Here is a 21,489-nt window from a genome sequence, read left to right on the forward strand (position 1 = left end):
GCTGTTGGATTAGGCTACCTCTAGAAGAAGTGAGTCCCCCATCAATTCAAGTATTCAACAGAGGCTAAATGAATCAAAATCTGACAAGGATAATGTAGAAAGAATTTTTTCCAGGAAGAGAGATCAGATGACTCCTAAGACCTTCTCGAACTCTGTTGGCCTGCCCTGGTGACCTAGCGGTAGAGAATCGGACTGCCAATACAGGATTGGTCCCTGTGTCAGGAAGATCCCCTGGAGAAGGAAATGGCAACCCACTCCAGTATTCTTGCCTGGGAAATTCCGTGGACAGAGGTGCCTGGTGGACTACAATCCATGGGGTCAAAGAGTCCAACTCTAGCTACTAAACAACAACAACAAACTCTGTTAGTCTCTGACTTTTAGCACAGTGATCTTAATGCTTCATTAATGCTGTGCAATAGAGCTTTCTGTGATGGCAAAATATTCTGTGATGTGTGCTGTCCAATACAATGGGCACTAGACGAATATGATTACCGAGAGCTTGAAATGTGGTTAGTGTAACCGAAGAACTGAATTTTTAGCTCTACTTAAGTTTCATTAATTAAAAAATATATATACTGAATCAGACAGCATAAGTCTCCAGGCCTTCAGATAAAACAGTAAAAAAGGATTTTTAAATAAAACTGGACAGCTCAGGGCTGAGTTGTATGCATCATGCAAATAGAACAGCTCAGAGCTATGGCTCCAGGCTAAGTCAGAGGCAGGAACAGCTCCTGATGAATCATCAGCATTACTTCCTGGACATCAGCCCTTCCCAATTGTACCTCCCTGCTATGTGGGGTACACACACACACACACACACACACACACACATCTGTGTATATGTGTATGCATGTATGTGCATCTGTATGCACACACACAGCAGGGGCAGGGAGAGAGACAGTAGACTGAAGATTAGAACAGAGAGGAAGTAAGATCAGATTGTTTTTCCTGATGCATATTATTCTTTTAAATTAATTTTTATTGAAGTATATTTGCTTTACAATGTTACGACAGTTTCTACTGTACAGCAAGGTAAATCAGCTATACCTATACATATATCCAGTACTTTGGCCACCTGATGCGAAGAGCTGACTCATTAGAAGAGACCCTGATGCTGGGAAAGATTGAAGGCAGGAGGAGAAGGGGGCGAAAGAGAAAGAGATGGTTGGATGGCATCACCGACTCAATAGATATGAGTTTGAGCAGGCTCCAGGAGATGATGAAGGAAAGGGAAGCCTGGCGTGCTGCAGTCCATGGGGTCGCAAAAAGTCGGACACGACTAAGCGACTGAACAACAAATACATATGTCCTCTGTTTTTTGGATTTCTCTCCCATTTAGGTCACCACGGAACACTGAGGAGGGCTCCCTGAGCTGTACAATGGGCTTGCATTAGTTATCTACTCTACGTTGTTGTTTAGTCGCTCGGTCGTGTCCGACTCTTTAGTGACCCCATGGACTGTAGCCCACCAGGCTCCTCTGTTCATGGGGTTGCCCAGGCAAGAATACTGGAGTGGGTTGCCATTTCCTTTTCCAAGCGATCTTCCCACCCAGAGATCAAACCCGAGTCTCCTGCACTGCAGGCGGATTCTTTACTGCTGAGCGATTGGGGAAGTGATTATGTCAGTCCTAATCTCCCAATTCATCTCGTCCCCAACCCCCTTTCCCCTCTTGGTGTCCATAAGATTGTCCTCCATGTCTGTGTCTCTATTTCTGTTTTGCAAATATGATCATCTGTACCATTTTTATAGATTCCATATATATCCATGCATATTGTTTTTCTTATTATAACAAGTAGAAAGGAGAAGAGGGCAGCAGAGGATGAGATGGTTAGATAGCATCACCGACTCAATGGAAATGAACTTGGGCAAACTCCAGGAAGAGAGTGGGGGACAGGAAAGCCTGGCATGCTTCAATCCATGGGGTCACAAAGAGTTGGACACGACTGACTGACTGAACAACATACTTTTTTGGGTAAAAATAATAGTTGTAAAATAAAAACTCAAATAAAATAAAGACTAAACTTAAGAAATACCATCAAACTCCTACAACTTCTACCTTGAAAATGTTAGGAATGTAGTTTACAAAAAGATACACATCGAAATGGTGAGTGAGAATACTGCATATATTTTCATTTCATGGATTTAATCCCAGATGAACGTTTTCCTCAAGGGTACAAAACAGAGAACACTGTAAAAAGTAAGGAATGGAAACACTGTAGAGAAAGGTTTTGCTTTTTGTGTGTGAGTGTGTCTTCATTCTGAAGTAATGAGTTCTTATTGTTCATACACAGTACTTCTAACTCAAATCTTAAAACTGTACAGTCTTAAATTGTTTTGAGGCTCAAAGAACTCCTGGAAGAAAAGCAATGCCAAGACCTGTAGTAACCTGTCCTCTGAGCCAGGAAGGAGGTGCCTTTGGGTGTAGCAGTTCCAGAATCTGAGCTCAAGGAATTCAGCTGCTACGAAATCGTCTAGCCCGAGGGGATGAGCAGTCCGTGAGCATTGTATCCTTTTAGGGTGAGCTGTGTGATTTCTGGAGGCTTTGTAGAGAGATCGTGCCCCGAATCAGGGTGAACAGGATGCCCCCTTGTAAATCCAGAGAATCAAAAGGAAAAAATTCTGAGGTTGCTCGTGTTGCCCGCCATGAACAGAAAGTGATGGAAAACTAGCCCTCCCACGGCTCAGCGCGGTGGACTGCCCAGCCCCAGCCTGAACTAGAGAGCTCAGCACACCTTTAATTAACATCTCTGGGGAGGTCTTCCAGATTTACCTGAATATGAGATGCAATTGTGGCCAAGGGTTTTCAGCAGAAGGACAGGGAGGTGGTAAAATACCTGATAGAAAAACAAAAAAAGGCTGCCTCACCTCTCTTCCACTGAGGTCCGCCATGACCGGGTGTGCAGGGGTGGGCTGCCTCACCGCCAAGGGTCTCGGCTCCCCATCAAGCAGGAAGTGTCTGGCCTCGCAAGCCAGGGCACAGGGGAATCGGGTTACTGGCAAATGCTGGTAAAGCAAACAACTTCAACAACAACAACAAAATGCAACAGTTACAATGAGAACATAACACAGAGGATCAAAGTTCACCCCCAGGACTCTTATCCATCCCATGCATTCATTCATTCACTCATCACTCTTCAACAAACTCTTACTAAGTGCTTACTACAGGGACCATGCGATAAATTTTCATCTGCATGAGGAATGGGAGAAGCAGTGGTCCACAAACTCAGATTCATTGTAAGCTCTTCCCCTCACTAGATGCATGACCCTGAGCGTATTACTTGGGCACACATCGCCACTTCCTCATGTAAGAGGGTGAGAGTCACTCTGAAGCCCTAGCTACAGGGTACAAAGTGCTTTGTGAGTCTTACACGAAACACAGTCACTGCCACAGAGAAAAGGCACAATTGAGTCATTAACCAGAGCATCCTGTGCAGTCATGATCCTGAGGGCTATTGAGAATCCTTGAACCCAAGGCTCCTGAGTTAGAAGACCCAATGATGCACCTGCTGCCCATACTAACTTCTCTTGGGGATGGCCCACGTGGGCACACGGCTCCGTGACTGGCAGCTGCAGCGAGGGGGCCTCATAGTAGTCCCTGGGGAGCAGCACCAGGTAGTCCTAGGAGACAAAGACCAAAACAATGAATACTCATTAGGAGGGCAGCCCTAAGTTAGTGTTAATGATAAAATAGCTGCACATACTAGCTAAATGAATAATAACCAGGTGAAGCACTCTAGTTAAATTCTCCATATCAACTGCTTTTTCTTTCTGCCCCCTGACTCATCAGAACACATCAAGCAACCTATGGTGGCCCAGACAGTAAAGAATCTGCCTGCAATGTGGGAGACCCAGGTTCAATTCCTGTGTCGAGAAGATCCCCTGGAGAAAGGAATGGCTACCCACTTCAGTATTCATGTCTGGAGAATTCCATGGACAGAGGAGCCTGGTGGGCTACAGTCCATGGGGTCACAAAGAGTCAGACAAAACTGAGTGACTAATACTTTCACTTCTTAAGCATCAGATATAAGCGTTTCATGCAAACATTTTTACTTCCAAAGTTCAGGGAAGTTTTACCAGTTATTCTGGGTTGTTAATAAACTCAGAACTAAAGATAATAATAAACTGTCCATTGAAAAGATGTTCTTTTGACATGCTGGTTGCCTTCATCCCTATAGGATCCAGAATTGTAGATAATGTAGTCTGGCTTTTTACTCCTCCAGCAGAACAACGCTCTCCTGGCTTCATGTAAAAAGTGATGTTTTGTGATCCTGGTGAATCATAGCCTGAACCTGGCCCACTGCCTGTCCTGGGACCAGAGAGGAAGAACATGTTCCACTGAGGTTGCCAAGTGGAGCCCACGGTGGGATTAGCAGAAGCAGCTCTTCAGAAAAGGGCAGAGGCTGGACTTCTGCCATCCTAGCATCCCTGCCTATCTGCCCAGGGAAGGAGGGGGAATGTTTGTCATAACAGTGAGAGACTCGTATACTGGCCACAAGGCTTTTCTCTCTTCATAGCCCTCAATTTGTCTATAACAAAGAAGCGGAGAATGTGTGGGAGAGAAAAAGTGGGGGCTCAGTGGTCTTAATACCTGAGTGGGTTTTAATGCAATTTTTAAAAAGTTTTGATTGAAGTATAGTTAATTTACAATGTTGTATTAGTTCCTGGTATACAGCAAAGTGATTCAGTTATATATATGTACTTTCTATTATGATTTATTATAGGATATAGTTCCCTATGCTATACAATAGGACCTGATTATCTATTTTATACACTGTAGCTTGTATCTGCTAATCTTAAACTCCTAATTTATCCCCCACTCCTCCCTTTCTCTTTTGGTGACCATAAGTTTGTTTCCAATGTCTGTGAGTCTGTTTTTGTTTTATAAATAAGTTTATATGTATCATATTTTAAATTTCATATATAGGTGATACCATATGGTACTTGTCTTTCTCTTTCTGATTTACTTCACTTAGTATGATAATCTCTAAATCCATCCATGTTGCTACAAATGACATTATTTCATTCTTTTCATGGCTGAGTAGTATCCCATTGTGGAGAAGGAAATGGCAACCCACTCCAGTATTCTTGCCTAGAGAATCCCGTGGACAGAGGAGCCTGGTAGGCTGCTGTCCATAGGGTGACACAGAGTTGGACACGACTGAAGCGACTGAGCCTGCATGCATGCATTGAAGAAGGAAATGGCAACCCACTCCAGTATTCTCACCTGGAGAATCCCAGGGACAGGGGAGCCTGGTGGGCTGCCCTCTATGGGGTTGCACAGAGTCAGACATGACTGAAACGACTTAGCAGCAGCAGCAGTATCATTTGTGTATATATACACCACATCTTCCTTATCTATGTACCGGCTGATGGACATTTAGGTTCCTTCCATGTGCTGGCTATTGTAAATAATGCTGTTATAAAGATTTGGGTGCATGTACCTTTTCAAATTAGAGTTTTCTCTGGATACGTGCCCAGGAGTGAAACTGCTGGATCATATGGCTTCCCTGATAGCTCAGTTGGTAAAGAATCCGCCTGCAATGCAGGAGACCTGGGTTCTGTCCCTGGGTTGGGACGATCCCCTGGAGAAGGGAAAAGCTACCCACTCCAGTATTCTGGCCTGGAGAATTCCATGGACTGTATAGTCCAAGGGGTTGCAAGGAGTCGAACATGACTGAGCAATTTTCACTTTCACAGCAACTCCATTTTTAGCTTTTTAAGGACTCTCCATTCTGTTTTACACAGTGGTTGCACCAACTTACATTCCCACCAACAGTGTAGGAGGGTTCCCTTTTCCCCACACTCTCTCCATCAATTATTATTTGTAAAATTTTAATGATGTCCATGCTGACCTGTGTGAGGTGATACCTCATTATAGCTGTGATTTGCATTTCTCCAATACTAATTTTTAAATGGTTATTGCTCTGTTAATAAGCTTTCCTTTGGCAGGGACCGTATTTCCCCATTACTTTATGGTCCCATAGATTCTAAAACAGTGAAGTTTGATAAGGCGTGCTCAATAAAATATTTCTAGAGAAAATGAGATCATAATATGGAAGCATACATATGAATTTTTGAGTCAGACATGACTTAGCAACTGAACAGCAATAACATATGAATTATGACACAACTGCAGCGGCTAAACATCATGAAGAATGTTCCATGCCTATGGCCTATGTAGTAATTTTTATCATGAACTTCTTCTTTCCATTAGTCCAACTTTGTATCCATTACTGGCCTCAATGGGATTTTCCTCCTCATTTCTACATCTGTGAAACATCCTTAAACTTTAGTAAAGCAACAAAGCTTTCTACTAAGAAGCACAAGAAAGGCAGGGACAGCTTAAGCCTTCACATTCTGTTGATAAGATCCTAGCTTTGGAAAGCACCATATGGATAAGCATGGTTCCTTCTGTATGGGGCAGGTGGAGGGTTAAAGAACCTGCCTGAGATCTGTTCATTTAGCCAATCAAGAGTTGAGCCAGATGGAAAAGCTTTACATTTTCCACTCTGAGCACATGAAACCAAGAACTACCAAAGACTGTTTTGAAAAGACCTTGCTATAAGCAAAAGCAGACATCAAAGCAGAGATCTGAGAAGGTAGGTTTCATCCCTGGCCTCTCTGAGAAGGCAGGCTTCATCCCTGGCCTCTCTGGCAATTCTATTAAAGTGCAAGGATACAGCCCTTCCCCTGGCAAGGAGTTTTTTGTCCAGGGTAATCTGGTGATGCTATTACCACAGTCAAGGCAGAAGGACACAGGAAGCCTGTCACAGAGAGGCACTGGCTTTTTCTCTCTCCCTTCTCTTTTCACCACCAAGAATTGGACTGATTTTAGCATCTTCTCTTCTTCTAGCTCCTTCTGATTCATTCTGCACGATTCCCAGAGAGGTTATCTTTTTTATCACCCTTCTGATTCATGATGAAAAATCCCAGAGAAATTTTTGAAAGGCTGGGACATAGGCTCATCAAGGTTTTACATTTATTTTGATACTGTTAAAATTTCATGAGTTCAATTTTTTTTTTTTTTTGCCTGTAAGAGACTGGCTGGAAGACTATAAAATCTATTTTGTTTCCCATATTATTATGCCTGGGCTTCCCTGATATCTCAGTGGTAAAGAACCACCTGCCAATGCAGGAGATGCAGCCTCGATCCCTGGGTTGGGAAAATCCACTGGAGAAGGGACTGGCAACCCACTCCAGTATTCTTGCCTGCCAAATCCCATGGACAGAGGAGCCTGGCGGGCTGCAGTCCATGGAATTGCAAAAGTCAGACAGGATTTAGCAACTGAACAACGTATATTGGTACGCCATGTAAGGACAAATGTCACCACAGGTTCCTATATCTAAAAGGGAATCAGCTATGATTCTTCTGTCTTCTGCTCACTGTGGTCGCTAAGGATGGACCATCTCTAAGAGGGGAAGAATCACCACTCAGAATCCCGTCTTACCAGCAGGACTCCCTCCACCTTAATGCAAGCAATCCACGTCCCTGGTACAATTGAAAACGGGTCTGCAAAACCATTTCCAGGTACAGTGACAAAGGCTGGCTCCTTACTCGGCTGGAATATGATCTCTTTGGTTTGAGCAGCACCTATCAGAAATGAAAAGAATTGCTTAGGGCATCTTTTGAGCAGTCAGTGTTCTGATTTTAGATATTCAACTTAAAACATTCAGTTTACATCTGAGAAACTTTCAGATGCTTCACTGATCATATGAACTGACCAGATTTACTGATCTTATCTTCAACAACAGCATGAATGCATATGCCTATGTATAAAACAGACTAGCAACATATTGATAAGATACTAGCAGTGGCTATCTATGCTGTGATTGTGAGTCATTTTAAAATTTATTACATATATGAAGACATGCAAACTGCTTAGAAAAGTTTGTTGTACATAGTAAGTATTCAATATATTACATAGATATTAAACTATTTTTCCCTTTTCTTTATATGTAATTGAATTTTTAAAATTTCTATTGATGTGTGCTCAACTGCTCAGTCGTATCTGACTTTCTGTGATCCAATGGACTGTAGCCCACCAGGCCCCTTCTGTCCATGGGATTCTCCAGGCCAGAATAATGAAGTGGGTTGCCATGCCCTCCTCTAGGGGATGTTCCTGACCCAAGAATCAAACCTGTGTCTCTTAAGTCTCCTGCATTGGCAGATGGGTTCTTTACCACTAGCGCCACCTGGGAAGCAGGTCACTAAAGAATATACAACTGGGCTCCTGACTCAGACGTGGGGGCTTAGGAAAGGTGTCCCAAAGCACAAGAAAACAAGCCAGCGGATTCTAACTGTTTGAGTTAACGGAGGACAAACTGCTGATGACGCTGTCACTGGGAAGGCAGTGGGTCCATAAGAGTTTGGGGTCTGAAGACTGGGGCTTGTCCACAGAGATCAGCTGTGTGCTTAGAAAATTTACTACACCTCTCAGCTGTTTCCACCTCAGCCCTCTTCAGTTCTCAAAATTCTCATCATGTGAGGAAATAGATGCTGGAGTTTTCTTGAAATAATAAAGCAAGCTTGCCAATCCGTCCTATTAGATACTCTGAATCAACCTCTGGGCTTCCCTGGTGGCTCAGTGGTAAATGACTGCCTGCCAGTGGAGGAAACAGGGGTTCCATCCCTGGGTGGAGAAGATCCCCTGGAGAAGGAAATGGCAACCCACTCCAGTATTCTTGCCTGAAGAATTTCATGGACAGGGAGACTAATGCGCTAGAGTCTATGCGGTCACAAAGAGTCGGACATGACTTAGCAACTAAACAACAAGAAATCAACCTCCACCCTTGTAAGCTTGAATGACACAACATAGGAACATCATTTCTTACTCCAAGTCCCAATCTGTCGTGGATACTCAATGAAGACGCTTAAATTTCCATCCTAAATTAGATTTCCACTGGTGCCATTTTGTGCTCCTGTGGAATTCATACTAGTATATTCCTGGAATCTGTTTCCAGGACCAAGAGAAGCCCTCACCCACTGCAGAACAGAGGTTCAGGCCTCATCTCTGACTGTGCTGAGACCTGCCCTCTGCCTGGGCCCCTCCTCTGTCCTCAGGAGTCTCTCACCCCTAAATGAGATTGGCATGCTCCTTTCCGCAGCCCTCTTGGGCTTCATGCTTTGCCACATTCATCCTTTTTAAAGCATTTTATTTATTTATTTATATTTTGGCCATGCCACACCGCGAGTGGGATCTTAGTTCCCTGACTAGGGATTGAACCCTGTCCCCTGCAGTGGAAGCGGAGTTTTAACCACTGGACCTCCAGGGAAGTCCCTACCACTTTCGTCTTAAAAACTCCTATCCTCACCCCTTTCTCCTTGAATTACTTGGTTTGCCTGAAACAATGGGAGAATTTAGGGCAGGAGGCCAAGGCCGCTCAAGTAACTCTGCAAAGTGACACCCAATTTACCTGAATGAGCTATAAATCAGCTTCACCCTGTGGTGATGTGATAATCCATGGGGTTCAGCCAGGGTACACAGACTGCTATACTGATTTTTTTAATGACAGTTAATAACAAATTTAACAGCACAACTTAAACATGCAGAACGTTTAGAGACAGAAAAGGTACAAAGGACAGACCATAAGGGTCCCGATCATTGCAGTCTTCATGTTTTCGGAAAAGATCAACTTTGCGAAAATTGGAGAAACTGTTTCACTAATAAATCACTTCATCCAAAAGCGGCTTCAAAATTTACTCACCTGCCTTAGCCCAGGATGGATAAATAGTTATACGACCAGATACTGTTTCAGTTCCAGGGTTCATATATCTTAGAACAACATGAAACAAGGAGAGACTTGACTTCCCCACATTTAACATGATTCTCACTTCATTCTGAAAAATACCAAAAACCCATAAAGTATAGAAGAGACAACTGGTTAAAAGAAATGTTAGCCAAACAGTGACGTTATTCAAAAGTTTCACTACTGGGCTTCACTATACACACCCACACCCACACACACACTCAAATAACACCACATGCACACCCACTCAACAAGCACCAAGTGACTAACTCTGTGAAAGATGAAAACAGGCAAGTCAGCCAATCAATTAAAATCACTTACAATTAAAGTCACAGTGAAAACACACTCCCCTCAGCAACCAAGCTCCTCTTTTGACCTTTTAGCAATCAGGCTTACAGAGCAGAAGGTTAGATGAATTAGTTTAGGAAAAGCCACAATGACAGGGGCAACCACCACTGGCTGGGAGAAATAAAGACAGAAGAGAAGGAAAAGAAAGTATGTTAGAGACCACCACCAGCCCCATCAGGAAGAGACAACTCCGGAGTCTACTTCACATACATAACACTTGAAACAGTCACAGAAACCAGTGGAGGCTAAGAAGAGGTTGTGGAAAAGTGAGGGTTAGTTGCTCAGTCGTGTCTGACTCTTTGTGGGCCCATGGACTGTAGCCCACCAGGCTCCTCTGTCCATGGGATGTTCCAGGCATGAATACTGAACTGGGTAGCTACCCACTTCTTCAGGGGATCTTCCAGACCCAGGGATCAAACCCAGATCCCCTGAATTGCAGACAGGTTCTGTACCATCTGAGCCAGCAAGGAAGCCCAAGGAGAGGATGAGATCTGGAAGTAACTAAAATACACCTGCTAAATAATATGGGATTTATCTCAATCCCTATTGGAGAAAAACATGGGCTCTCTGCTGGGGACAGGGAGTTCTGCTGGTCCCCAGGTCTCTGGTCCTCATACAATGCTGTGTAAGTGTTGCTGTGCCCACGACCTTGAAGGAGAGTCTGGACTACTTCAATTCTGAACCACAGACCACATGTCCAGATCTAGTTGCATCCCAAGGAAAGTTCATGAAACATGGAAATTTCTAAATCAGTAGTTCTTTAGGCCTTTCCTTCAGCTCCTTTGGTTGAAACGAAGGGGATTTTTGTTGAGTGAGACCTCGATGACAGTAAAGACTGGAGCTAAGTAGAATCCCTTGCTCTGAGAGAAGAGGTGGCAGCCAACCCACACTGAGGATCTCCATGGCCCTCACAATTTGATGGAATTCATCTTTAAGGGTTGATTCTAGGGCTTCCCTGGTGGCTCAGATGGTAAAGAATCTGCCTGCAATGCAGGAGACCCAGGTTTGATCCCTGGGTCAGGAAGATCCCCTGGAGAAGAAAATGGCAACCCACGCCAGTATTCTTGCCTGGAGAATCCCATGGACAGAGGAGCCTGGTGAGCTACAGTCTGTGAGGTCCCAAAGAGTTAGACACAAGTGAGGGATTAACACTTTCATTTTCACATATTTAAGGGTTAATTCCACACTGGAAAATAATAATGCAAGAATGTATTAAGGGCAGAGTAAAGTAAGTGGTGATTCTAGGCAACACCACCCAAATTCTCTGACTAAAAATACTAACAGAAAAATCCATCATTAGAAATTCAGTCTTTTGTGTTAACCAGCTATTCTTTCAAACTGCAAATACCTGGGAGGAGGTATATACCTTAACTGGGCTCTTAGTCACTGCACTCACATCCTATTATGACTCAGTGGAATCCCTGCCTTTTTCTGAACAGTGGAGTAAGAGGAGGGAACCAAAGAATTGCTATATTTGGGGAAAACAGTAAACAGTGAAGTGTCTAAGACTGCTGCTGCTGCTGCTGCTAAGTCGCTTCAGTCCTGTCCGACCCTGTGTGACCCCACAGACAGCAGCCCACCAGGCTCCCTGTCCCTGGGATTCTCCAGGCAAGAACACTGGAGTGGGTTACCATTGCCTTCTCCAGTGCATGAAAGTGAAAAGTGAAAGGGAAGTCGCTCAGTCGTGTCCGACTCTTTGCAACCCCATGGACTACAGCCCATCAGGCTCCTCTGTCCATGGGATTTTCCAGGCAAGAGTACTGGAGTGGGGTGCCATTGCCTTCTCCCTAAGATTGCTACGTACTGTTAAAGAAAGGCAACCTAGATAGGGGACTTTGCCAGGCGAGTAGCAACATTAGAATCAATGAGGGCTCCTAGGGAATTGTGAGCCCATCCCTGTTTCTCTAAGAGCTGTCTGATTTTTTAAGTTATTTTATCTATCTGTCTCTCTACCTATCTAGTTGCGCCAGGTCCTGGTTGCGGCACACGGGAACTTCAGCTGTGGCTTTCGGACTCCTGGTTGCAACATGTACTGACTTACAATTATCATCAACTTGCCTCTTGATTCTCAATTTCTCCACTAAGCAACAGCTTAAAGAGAACAACCTCAAAGGGAAATTCTAAGAACAAAACTACTCAATGACTATAATACAGAAATGTTGTTACAAATGTTGCATAGGCAACATTTTCCAAAGGCAAACAGGCAATGTGTAAATTCCTTAATTATTCCACTGCAAAGCCAAAAGAAATGGAGACAGTAGAGAGGACTGAAGGAAAGGAGAAATATGGAAAGAAAAATGGAATAGCACTGACTACAACTCCTCCTCTATCTTAGTTTATGTTCATATAGTAATTCAGAGTTAAAAAAAAATCTTTTTTAAGTATTGGTCAAAAATCAGCAATACAGGTTTTATTAGCATTATTTGTCAACTCATTTTTATTCTCCACAAATGGCTTTAAAGAAAAAGGTCTCTCATGTTAAAATAGAGCCTAATCTCATTTGGGAAACTTTTTTTTAATTAAATTTTTTTTTTTTTTTTTTTGCCACACCTCGAAGCATGCAGGATCTTAGCTCTCCGACCAAGGATCGAACCGAGCCCCCTGCAGTGTCTTAATCACTTGATGGTCAGGGAAGTCCCTGGGAAACTTCTTATAAAAAGAATGGAGCTGACAGTCAACATTAGACACAATAGGACACAATTTATGTTTAGTATCACCTAAATTTATATAGTCAGAATAAAGAGGAGCAGGTTTGTGAAAATTTCTTTAAGGGATTATCTCCTCATACATTGCTTATTTTGTACATTGTTTATTTTATTTGACGATTTCATGTTTTTTTTAAGTGTTGGAAGAAACCTTTCTCACTTGTGGCTTTTCTCTTACCTTTGTATGTGCTGTAAACTTTTTAGACAATAGTCTGTGTTACTTTTTTGAATTATTTTTATTATGCTGAAATTTAAAAGTTACACAATTTTTAAAAAAGTCTCCAGGGATAAACACCATCTTTAATGGCTTCATTTTCTGACTTGGTGACCAAATTAAAGTAACAGTAAGCTTTGAAATCGATATATATGCTTAAAATAAAATCCAACCTTAGCCCGAGCCCCATCCATACTCCGAAGAACAAGAATGCTGGAGTCAGTTTTGGGGAGAGTCCACCTTTTGGGGGACCCGCTGAGAGAGCTGTGGGCGAACACCTGGGCGGCTGTGCCCTGAGGCTGGTCCCCTTGGCTGCTTACCTGTACCGGAGTCATCTGAGCGTACCCCCTCCAGCTGAACTCTGGAAACTCCAGAGGATCAAACCCAAACCGAAGTGCTCTTCCACCGGGTGTAGTGCCGTCTTCAATCTCATACCGCATGTGATGCAAATCCGGAAAATAGTAGTTGTTTTCAGGCCTTTTATAAATAAAAAGTAAATGAGCATACAGTGAAGTGAGGTTCATTGATAACCCAAATATCCTTTAATCCCAGTAGGTGGCACTAAAAGAACTCCCCATAATTAACAGAACACATTAAATATGGACAAGGGAGAGAGGCTCCCTGCTTTTTCTCTAAATTATTGCTTTAACTCATGTAAACATTCACAAAAAATACATCCAACTCCTACTCATTCCAGTTAGAGAAAATAATTAAGAACAACCCAGTGACGGCATCCTCTGAAATGTTCTAAATGGTTACCAACCATTTAGCAAAGTCAAACTGGGTTATTTGCCATAAAATCATTCATTTATATACTCATATTCACTGATTACATAAATATTAATGTCTCTGCAAGGAGATCCAACCAGTCCATCCTAAAGGAGATCAGTCTTGGATGTTCATTGGAAGGACGGATGTTGAAGCTGAAACCCCAATACTTTGGCCACCTGATGCAAAGAGCTGACTCATTTGAAAAGACCCTGATGCTGGGAAAGATTGAGGGCAGGAGGAGAAGGGGATGACAGAGGATGAGATGGCTGGATGGCATTACTGACTCGATGGACATGAGTTTGAGTGAACTCCAGGAGTTGGTGATGGACAGGGAGGCCTGGCGTGCTGTGGTTCATGAGGTCGCAAGAGTCAAGACACGACTGAGTGACTGAACTAAACTGAACTGAATGTCTTTGCCAAGTACTGTTGCTAAGCAGCATAGATATAATAGTGAATACAACAGTGAAATTTTACCGTGAATACATATTACATTATGACAAATACTTTCCTAAGCTAAGATTAGAAGTTAAATACATTTTCTCTACAAACACATATATGTTTTGATCATTAGAATGACTTTTCTATGCCTTGTCTTCTCTTATTGTATGCCTGTAAATGGACTCAGGAGTCCAATATTGGTAACCACAGAGAAGGATCAAAATTGTTCTAACTCAGGACTTCCCTGGTCGTCCAGTGCAGGGGGTACGGGTTCCACCCCTGACTGAGGAACTAAGATTCCACATGCCAGTGAGAAAAGTTAAAAAACAAAACCAAAATATTCTAAACCTTCTGTGACATTTTATATTCAAACACCTTTAAGTCCTTCAGAATGGTAGGATTTTGAGAATCCAGTCCCAAGCTAATAGGTGTTGATGGATTTAAAACCATAAAGACCAATTAGTCAAGGAAAATAAAAGGTCTGCTCCGATACTGCAAGTAGAATTAGGAGTGCTTACAATTTCTCTGGAGCTAATTTATGAAGAGCCTTAAAAATGTTCATTCTCATTGACCTAGTAATTCTACCTTGGGGAATATTTTCTAAAGAATGATTTTATAGGGTCAAAAATTAACATAAAAGAATGTCTATAATAGTGAAAAACTTGGAAACAATACAAATGTACAATTATGAAATAATCAAAGAAAGTTTAAAATATTACATAACCATTAATATTTTAACACTACTTAATTACAATGGAAAATGTTCATGATATCATGTGAAGATATTGATATAAATTACATGAAACAAATTCAATACTAATTTTTATTCATAGAAAAAGCCCAGAAAATATACCAAAAAAATATTAAAAGGTGTTATCTCTGGGTGGTAGAATGAAGTCTTCCCTTTGCCTTTTTACTTTCAGGTACTCCTCAAAATTTTACAATGAATACATATGACATTATCACAAAAACTTTAGAAAACAAAGTGAGTGTGAATGCTTTCTAAACTTGTAGGGAAAACTAAAAATGCAGATTATAAACAAACATTTGGAGGAACTGAGGGCAAAAAGATGCAAGATTTATCAACCTGGAAGAAAGGTGGTGTGGCATCTACATTTCTGGTTTGCTAACCTTTTATTTCAGTATTATTCACTACTAAATCGAAGGACAATTTAAATCCCATAGGTATATACGTGGAGCTTCCCAGGTGGTGCTGGTGGTAAAGGACCTGCCTGCCAATGCAGGAGACATAAGAGAGGTGGGTTCGATCCGTCCATCAAGAAGATTCCCTGGAGCAGGGCATGGCAACCCACTCCAGTATTCTTGCCTGGAGAATTCCATGGACAGAGGAGACCGGTGGGTTAGAGTCCACGGGGTTGGAAAGAGTCGGACACAACTGAAGCGACTTAACACAATACAACCCATGTATGTATGTATTGACTGTAATGTCAGTATTTTGGCCTCAGGATAATTTGGGTAATTTATTCTGACACATTACTTCAACTTCCAAGTTAGCCAATCACCTACATAGCGGGAAGGAGAAAACACTCATGCTAGTTAAATAGGGGGAAAGCTCGCTTTATCAACAGGAGGGAGGAAAGAAGCAAAACATGGGTGGAGAATGTTTCTGAGTCAGTTCACAAAATTCCTCTGTTCCATCATAAGCCTTGCTGGTCTACAGGAAGACAAAACTACAGACGTGCCCTTCTTCACACTCATTTTATTAGGAACCCCTATTACCACCATTTATTTAGAAAGAGCAGGAGAAAGCACAGCTGAGCACCTCTGAGCCTGAGACCTCAAATGCTGGGAACATCAAGGAAAAGGAGAGATGTTCCATTCTATCAATAAATAAGATGGTTCACTTGACCTCATTAAAGATCTCTTTATTAACCTGGTGACAAGGCAGAAACAGTGAAGATGAGATTTAGAAGAAGTTGCATGTCACAAGAGTTTCAGCAAATGATTCAAAGTCAGTATATTAAAAATTAGATTTTTCTTCCCTCCACAGAGGGACACTTATGGATAGATCATGGTTTCAGATAAATATAGAAACTGCTAAACAATCAGGACAGAGGCTGCGTGCACCATACCCGATATAGTCCCTCTGGGACCTCAGTTTCACTTGGCTCCCTTGCTCCTTCCGTTCATTGTGATTTGCTTCTGCATGAGACGGGGGACTTCCTCCCATTCCTAAAGCTGTCTTACCCCCCAGCACCCAAGCCCCACAGTCATGGGTCCTGAAAAAGAAGCAGAAGGTGCAAGTGCCAGGTTCCTCCAGGCTGGGAGTTCACATGGATGTTCATCCATGAGAACCCACCTCCTGCCTCCAGCCCAAGACTCACCCACCTGGCTTTCTGCCCCTCTGGGAACTTTCCAGTGAGGCCACTCTGTGATCTGCAAAGTGGTATCATTTTAGAGCAACTTTATACCTCCTGCTTTTTTTTAAAAAAAGAGATTATTTTTTGATGTAGACCTTTCTTAAAGTCTTTACTGAATTTGCTACAGTATCGCTTCTGTTTTATGCTTTGCTTTTTTTGGCTGTGAGGCATGTGGGATCTTAGCTCTCTGATCAGGGATCAAGCCCATACCCCCTGCTTTGGAAGGCGAAGTTGTAACCACTGGACTGCCAGGGAAGTCTTTTTACCTCCTGCTTTAACTGGACTCACAGACGCGTATCTAGACTGCAAATAACAGTACAGCTTCATTTCCTGTTCTCTCACCGTGGGATCGCTTCTCTCTCCCTAGGACTGTCAGCACAGACAGGACTCTGAGAAAGGCTTCACAACATCGGAACACAAAGGCATCTCCCTGAGGACTCACCGCTGGCAGGCCTTCCCCACGACATGCTCTCGGCACTGGCAGACTCCGGAGCGCCCGCTGCACACAGGGGTGACGGCTCCACCGATGTCACACTGACACCCTGAGAGTCAGGAAACGGCTGGGGTCACCCATCACAGCATCTCCAGGCTGGAGGCCTTCCCTCCCTCTATGAGGAGTGGAAACCAGGAAGCCCGGGTTGCCTCCTTTCCCCAGACGCATCCAGGGGGTATTTGAAATTTGTAGGAAAATCCCAGAGTAAGATGGCATGCCCCCCGCCTCAAGAGTCCACCTGAGAAGCAGAGACGCACTTGTAGGCCACTTCCAACTCTGCTGTGCCACGTAGGCGACAGCAGCCCAGGAGCTAAACACGATTTCACAACACAGTATGTTGCACACAGTAGGTGCCAAGGACAGGCTGCTTGAAAGATCGTAGAGTGGCCTTGTGGGGCGACCACTCCTGCAATTGTATTATTTAACATGGTATTATCTTGTGTGAACTTTTTTAATATTTCAAATTTATCTTTAAAATGACTAATTCAAGATGTTATTTACATTTAAATTTATCTCTAAAATGACTAAGTCTTGATGTTATTTACATCCCCCCCAGGGCTCCCCCACACCCCAATTGTGATTTTTTATAATTGACCCAACAGTGTGCTGGTAGAAGACAAGGGGAAGCGGCTCTGGCTGAAATTTACTATTTGTCTTAAAGGAATTTTGGCCAATTTCCCTAGACAGGACTTTTCAGTCCCATTCTATCAGAAAGTCAGCAAGAAGACAGTGAACTCAGAAGCAAGGTTACTCTGACAGTCTTTGCCCATCAACATTTTTGCCTTACACAGGAACCCCTGGGAGAATTTACCTTGACACCCAAAGTAATTGCTCTTTTCCAAAGCAAAATATCCATCTTCGCATGTGTCACAGGAATCACCACCAACATGGGATTTACAATGACAGTCACCATCTAACTGCAGAACAATAAGCAGATGACAAAATTTGGTGAGATTACAGAATTTGCTGGGCTTCCCTGGTGGTTTAGATGGTAAAGAATCTGCCCACAATGCAGGAGACCCAGGTTCAATTCCTGGGTCGAGAAGATCCCGTGAAGAAGGGAATGGCAGTCCACTCCATTATTCTTGCCTGGGAAATCCCATGGACAAAGGAGCCTGGTGGGCTACAGTCCATGGGGTAGCAAAGAGTTGGACACAACTGAGCGACTTTCACTACTTTTTCACAGAATTTGGTAATCTTCAAGATTTCAAACTGGCTTGTTTTGTCCTATGAAGCAGGGTAGCCGGGATCTGAAAACTCCCATGAAGATGGCCACATGCTATACAATTACAGAGATACTAACCCCCTCCTGCAGAAATCCCACAATTAACTGTTACTATATTCTACCAACATCCCAGGAAAAATTGGCCCACATTACCTGCCCACACTCTCCAATTCCGCTCATGGTTCCCGCCACGTGGCATCGGCATTCTGGGAAGAGAAGAGAGCATTCTTGGACCAAGGTTACAGAAAGGCCAGTTCTGCCTCTACAGGACACATTAGTAATAATAGAGGTGCAATGACTTTCCAGCATGCTCCAACAGAATTCCAGTTTGCATCCATCAGGCCTAACACTGGATTGCTTCCTGGGCTCAGCAGAACCCAACAACTGGATCAATACCATCTACCTACAAGAAGTACTGGTTCATTTATGACCACTCATAAATGACAAAAGCTGCACTGTCATGGGATTTTTAATCAATTCTAAGGTCAAGGTTATTACTGATATGCTTACATGAAAATGTACCCTATTGAAAAATATTCACTCCACTGAGCTATCTTTACCTTGGTGTTTTTCAGTTCTATCCTGGCTTCCAACTAAACATAAAATGAAAATAAAATGAAACCGGAAAGTGTGGATTATAAAAACAAGGCAGAAAAACCACTTATCAAGCAGCTGCCATCATAAACAACATGATACATATGGAAACAGGATATAAATCCCTTGCTGAGATTTCAAAAATGACAGAAGTTCTGCCAAAAGTCGGGGGGTGAGACATCAAAACATTTATATGGAATTTCAAACAAACTGAATAGATTAAATCAATAGCTCTTTTGTGAGTTGAGTCACTGAGGTAGAGAAAATTAAGAGGAAGTTACAATATATTAAAAACACTGAACACAGGAAACCTTACCTGAGCATCCATCGGGGTTTTCTTTGGCCAGATTCCAATATAATGGTTTGCAGATGCTACACGAAGGACTTTCAACATGAAGCTTGCATTGGCAATGGCCCTTTAAAAGAAAATTAATCATCTGACATCTTAGAATGAAGAGGTTCCCAAACAAGCATTCTGAGAAAAGCTGGTCACAGAAATATATTTTGGCCATGAAAAGTAAATTAAGTATATTCAGGGGGAGTGAAAGTACTGGGTTGATTTTAACAATGTGCTAATTGCTTTTGTTTTACTATTTGCTTATTTGTTATACACAGAATCCATATATGTGCTTAAAACAAAATTGGAAAATTCAGAATAAGAAAAAATCATTAGGAGAAAATCTTAATGATTCTTATTTACAACATTGTCATTATCTGTGGATTCTGTTACACCGTGGATATAAATCTAAATGGAAAATATCTGAACATTTAACTTGCTGAAATTCAGTAGAAATTAGATTTATCTGCAAGTGTGTTTATAATATGCAAGAGTCACCTCCTTGCTTAAACATCATCAAGTCCCACAGTGAGGATAGAGAACTTTCTCCTACTTTCCCTCCAGAACCTGGGGTTCCAGCTTTTGCAGGCTCTGAGGCTAAGAAGATAATTTCTAAATTGCTTAGAAAATGAATCAGAATGCCACAGCACTGTGCTTGGAGTAACATCAAGAAGACTACAATTACTCTGTACACAGACAGCTTAATTAAACGTTTACTGGCCTTTGATTTTTAAAATTTTAATTATCTATGTCAGGCTTATATGCAGGTCTCTAGGGAGGTAATGCCTCCAGAGGAACACTAGGACTCTACAATTCTACAAAAGTTTAAATAAACTGTATTCTTTTGGTTTTGACCAAAAGAAATTACAATATCATATATGTACTTTGAAAAAGAGCGAGAGCCTCATCAAGCAATTCAGCCTCAGGTCTTATTTTAATTTACTTTGAATTTCAGGAAGCTCACAAATGTGTCAGTCTCAAATAAATATCAAAATAATAGTTAGAACTGCAACGCTTAAACAATCTTCTACTTACCAAACTGGAGTCCACAGTTCCGGCTGGGTCACAGATGTTGCTGGAGCCTGGATATGATATATAAATAGTTATATGGTATAGAAATGTCTGGGGTTTTAATGTTCATTTGTCCCTTTGTTTTGATGTTTCAAAGTTTTTTTTCTTTAAGTTTTCCTTGTTTTTAAAACTAGTGCATCTATATTTATATTTTTTGATAGATGGGTGGCAAGGTCTTTGCATGTATTCAGTTGACCAAAAAGTTTATTTGCATTTTTCTATAACATCTTATGGTAAAACTCAAAAGAACTTCTGGACCAACTCAGTAATTCAGAAAAAGACACCTCTAATAGCCTTCATGGTCCTTACTCTCCAAATCACCCTTTTGGTCACCGAACGACTCTCTTCCCTGCCTCCTCCTAAAAGTTCATTTCCAAATGACGAAAAGGAGACTGGGGAAACAAGTCTAGAATTTTGAATATCCTTAGAATTATCCAGAAGAGGGCAGTATTATACAAAGAGTTTTTTTTTTTTTTTTAATTGTCCAATTTGATGCTGGGCTTCCCTGGTGGCTCAGAAGGTAAAGAATCTGCCTGTAATGTAGGAGACTGGAGTTTGAGGCAAGATCCCCTGGAGAAGGGCATGGCAACCCACTCCAGTGTTCTTGCCTGGAGAATTCCATGGACAGAGGAGCCTGGTGGGCTACAGTCATGGACACAACTGAGTGACTAACACACTAACAATTAGCTGTTATAGAATTTGTAAGTACATTTTTTAGTTAACCAAGACTTACTTCCTTCATTATCACAGCCCCTTTGCTCTCCGCCCGTACTAAAATTATGTCTACGATTAATTAATTTCTTGCCTTAGTCAATCTCACCTTACAAGGGGAAGAATCAGACAGATTAGGGTTAAAAGTGAAGCAGTGGCCAGCGGTGGGTCTGGCAGGCTTTGCAGGCTTCTCTGGGAGGCTGGCCACATGCACAAAGTGGAGAGGAGCCCACCCTCCAGCCATCTGCGGTCTTCCCTACCTTGGCAGTGGGGGAAATCAGAGGCGCCCGAGAGACACCTGTCGCACTGCTGTCCCGTGATCCCCGGCCGGCACTCGCACTGTCCAGTGACTGGGCTGCAGGGCGTCTGGTAGGACCCAAGGGCTGAACACTGGCAGGCTGGACGAAAAGACCTCAGTCAGACCCACGGCAGGGGCACCCGGACCTGCGTAAGA

At 42.5% G+C, this 21,489-nt stretch overlaps 1 protein-coding gene across 3 annotated transcripts in view; it reads right to left on the reverse strand.

Annotated features, from left to right (window-relative positions):
• LAMA3 (laminin subunit alpha 3) overlaps window positions 1-21,489 on the reverse strand; it is a 260,366-nt gene that overhangs the window by 137,780 nt on the left and 101,097 nt on the right. For all 3 annotated transcript variants that reach the window (XM_061399727.1, XM_061399728.1, XM_061399729.1), the window contains 11 exons: window positions 21,296-21,433; window positions 20,289-20,335; window positions 19,233-19,332; window positions 18,476-18,528; window positions 17,909-18,014; window positions 17,047-17,146; window positions 13,335-13,491; window positions 9,706-9,838; window positions 7,449-7,591; window positions 3,521-3,618; window positions 2,866-3,019 (listed from right to left, as the gene is read on the reverse strand). In XM_061399727.1, coding sequence (XP_061255711.1) covers window positions 2,866-3,019; window positions 3,521-3,618; window positions 7,449-7,591; window positions 9,706-9,838; window positions 13,335-13,491; window positions 17,047-17,146; window positions 17,909-18,014; window positions 18,476-18,528; window positions 19,233-19,332; window positions 20,289-20,335; window positions 21,296-21,433 — 1,229 coding nt within the window. The remainder of the gene's footprint in view (window positions 1-2,865; window positions 3,020-3,520; window positions 3,619-7,448; window positions 7,592-9,705; window positions 9,839-13,334; window positions 13,492-17,046; window positions 17,147-17,908; window positions 18,015-18,475; window positions 18,529-19,232; window positions 19,333-20,288; window positions 20,336-21,295; window positions 21,434-21,489) is intronic.

The sequence above is a fragment of the Bos javanicus genome, chromosome 24, assembly GCF_032452875.1.
Source record: "Bos javanicus breed banteng chromosome 24, ARS-OSU_banteng_1.0, whole genome shotgun sequence".
In the NCBI taxonomy this organism is placed as follows: domain Eukaryota; kingdom Metazoa; phylum Chordata; class Mammalia; order Artiodactyla; family Bovidae; genus Bos; species Bos javanicus.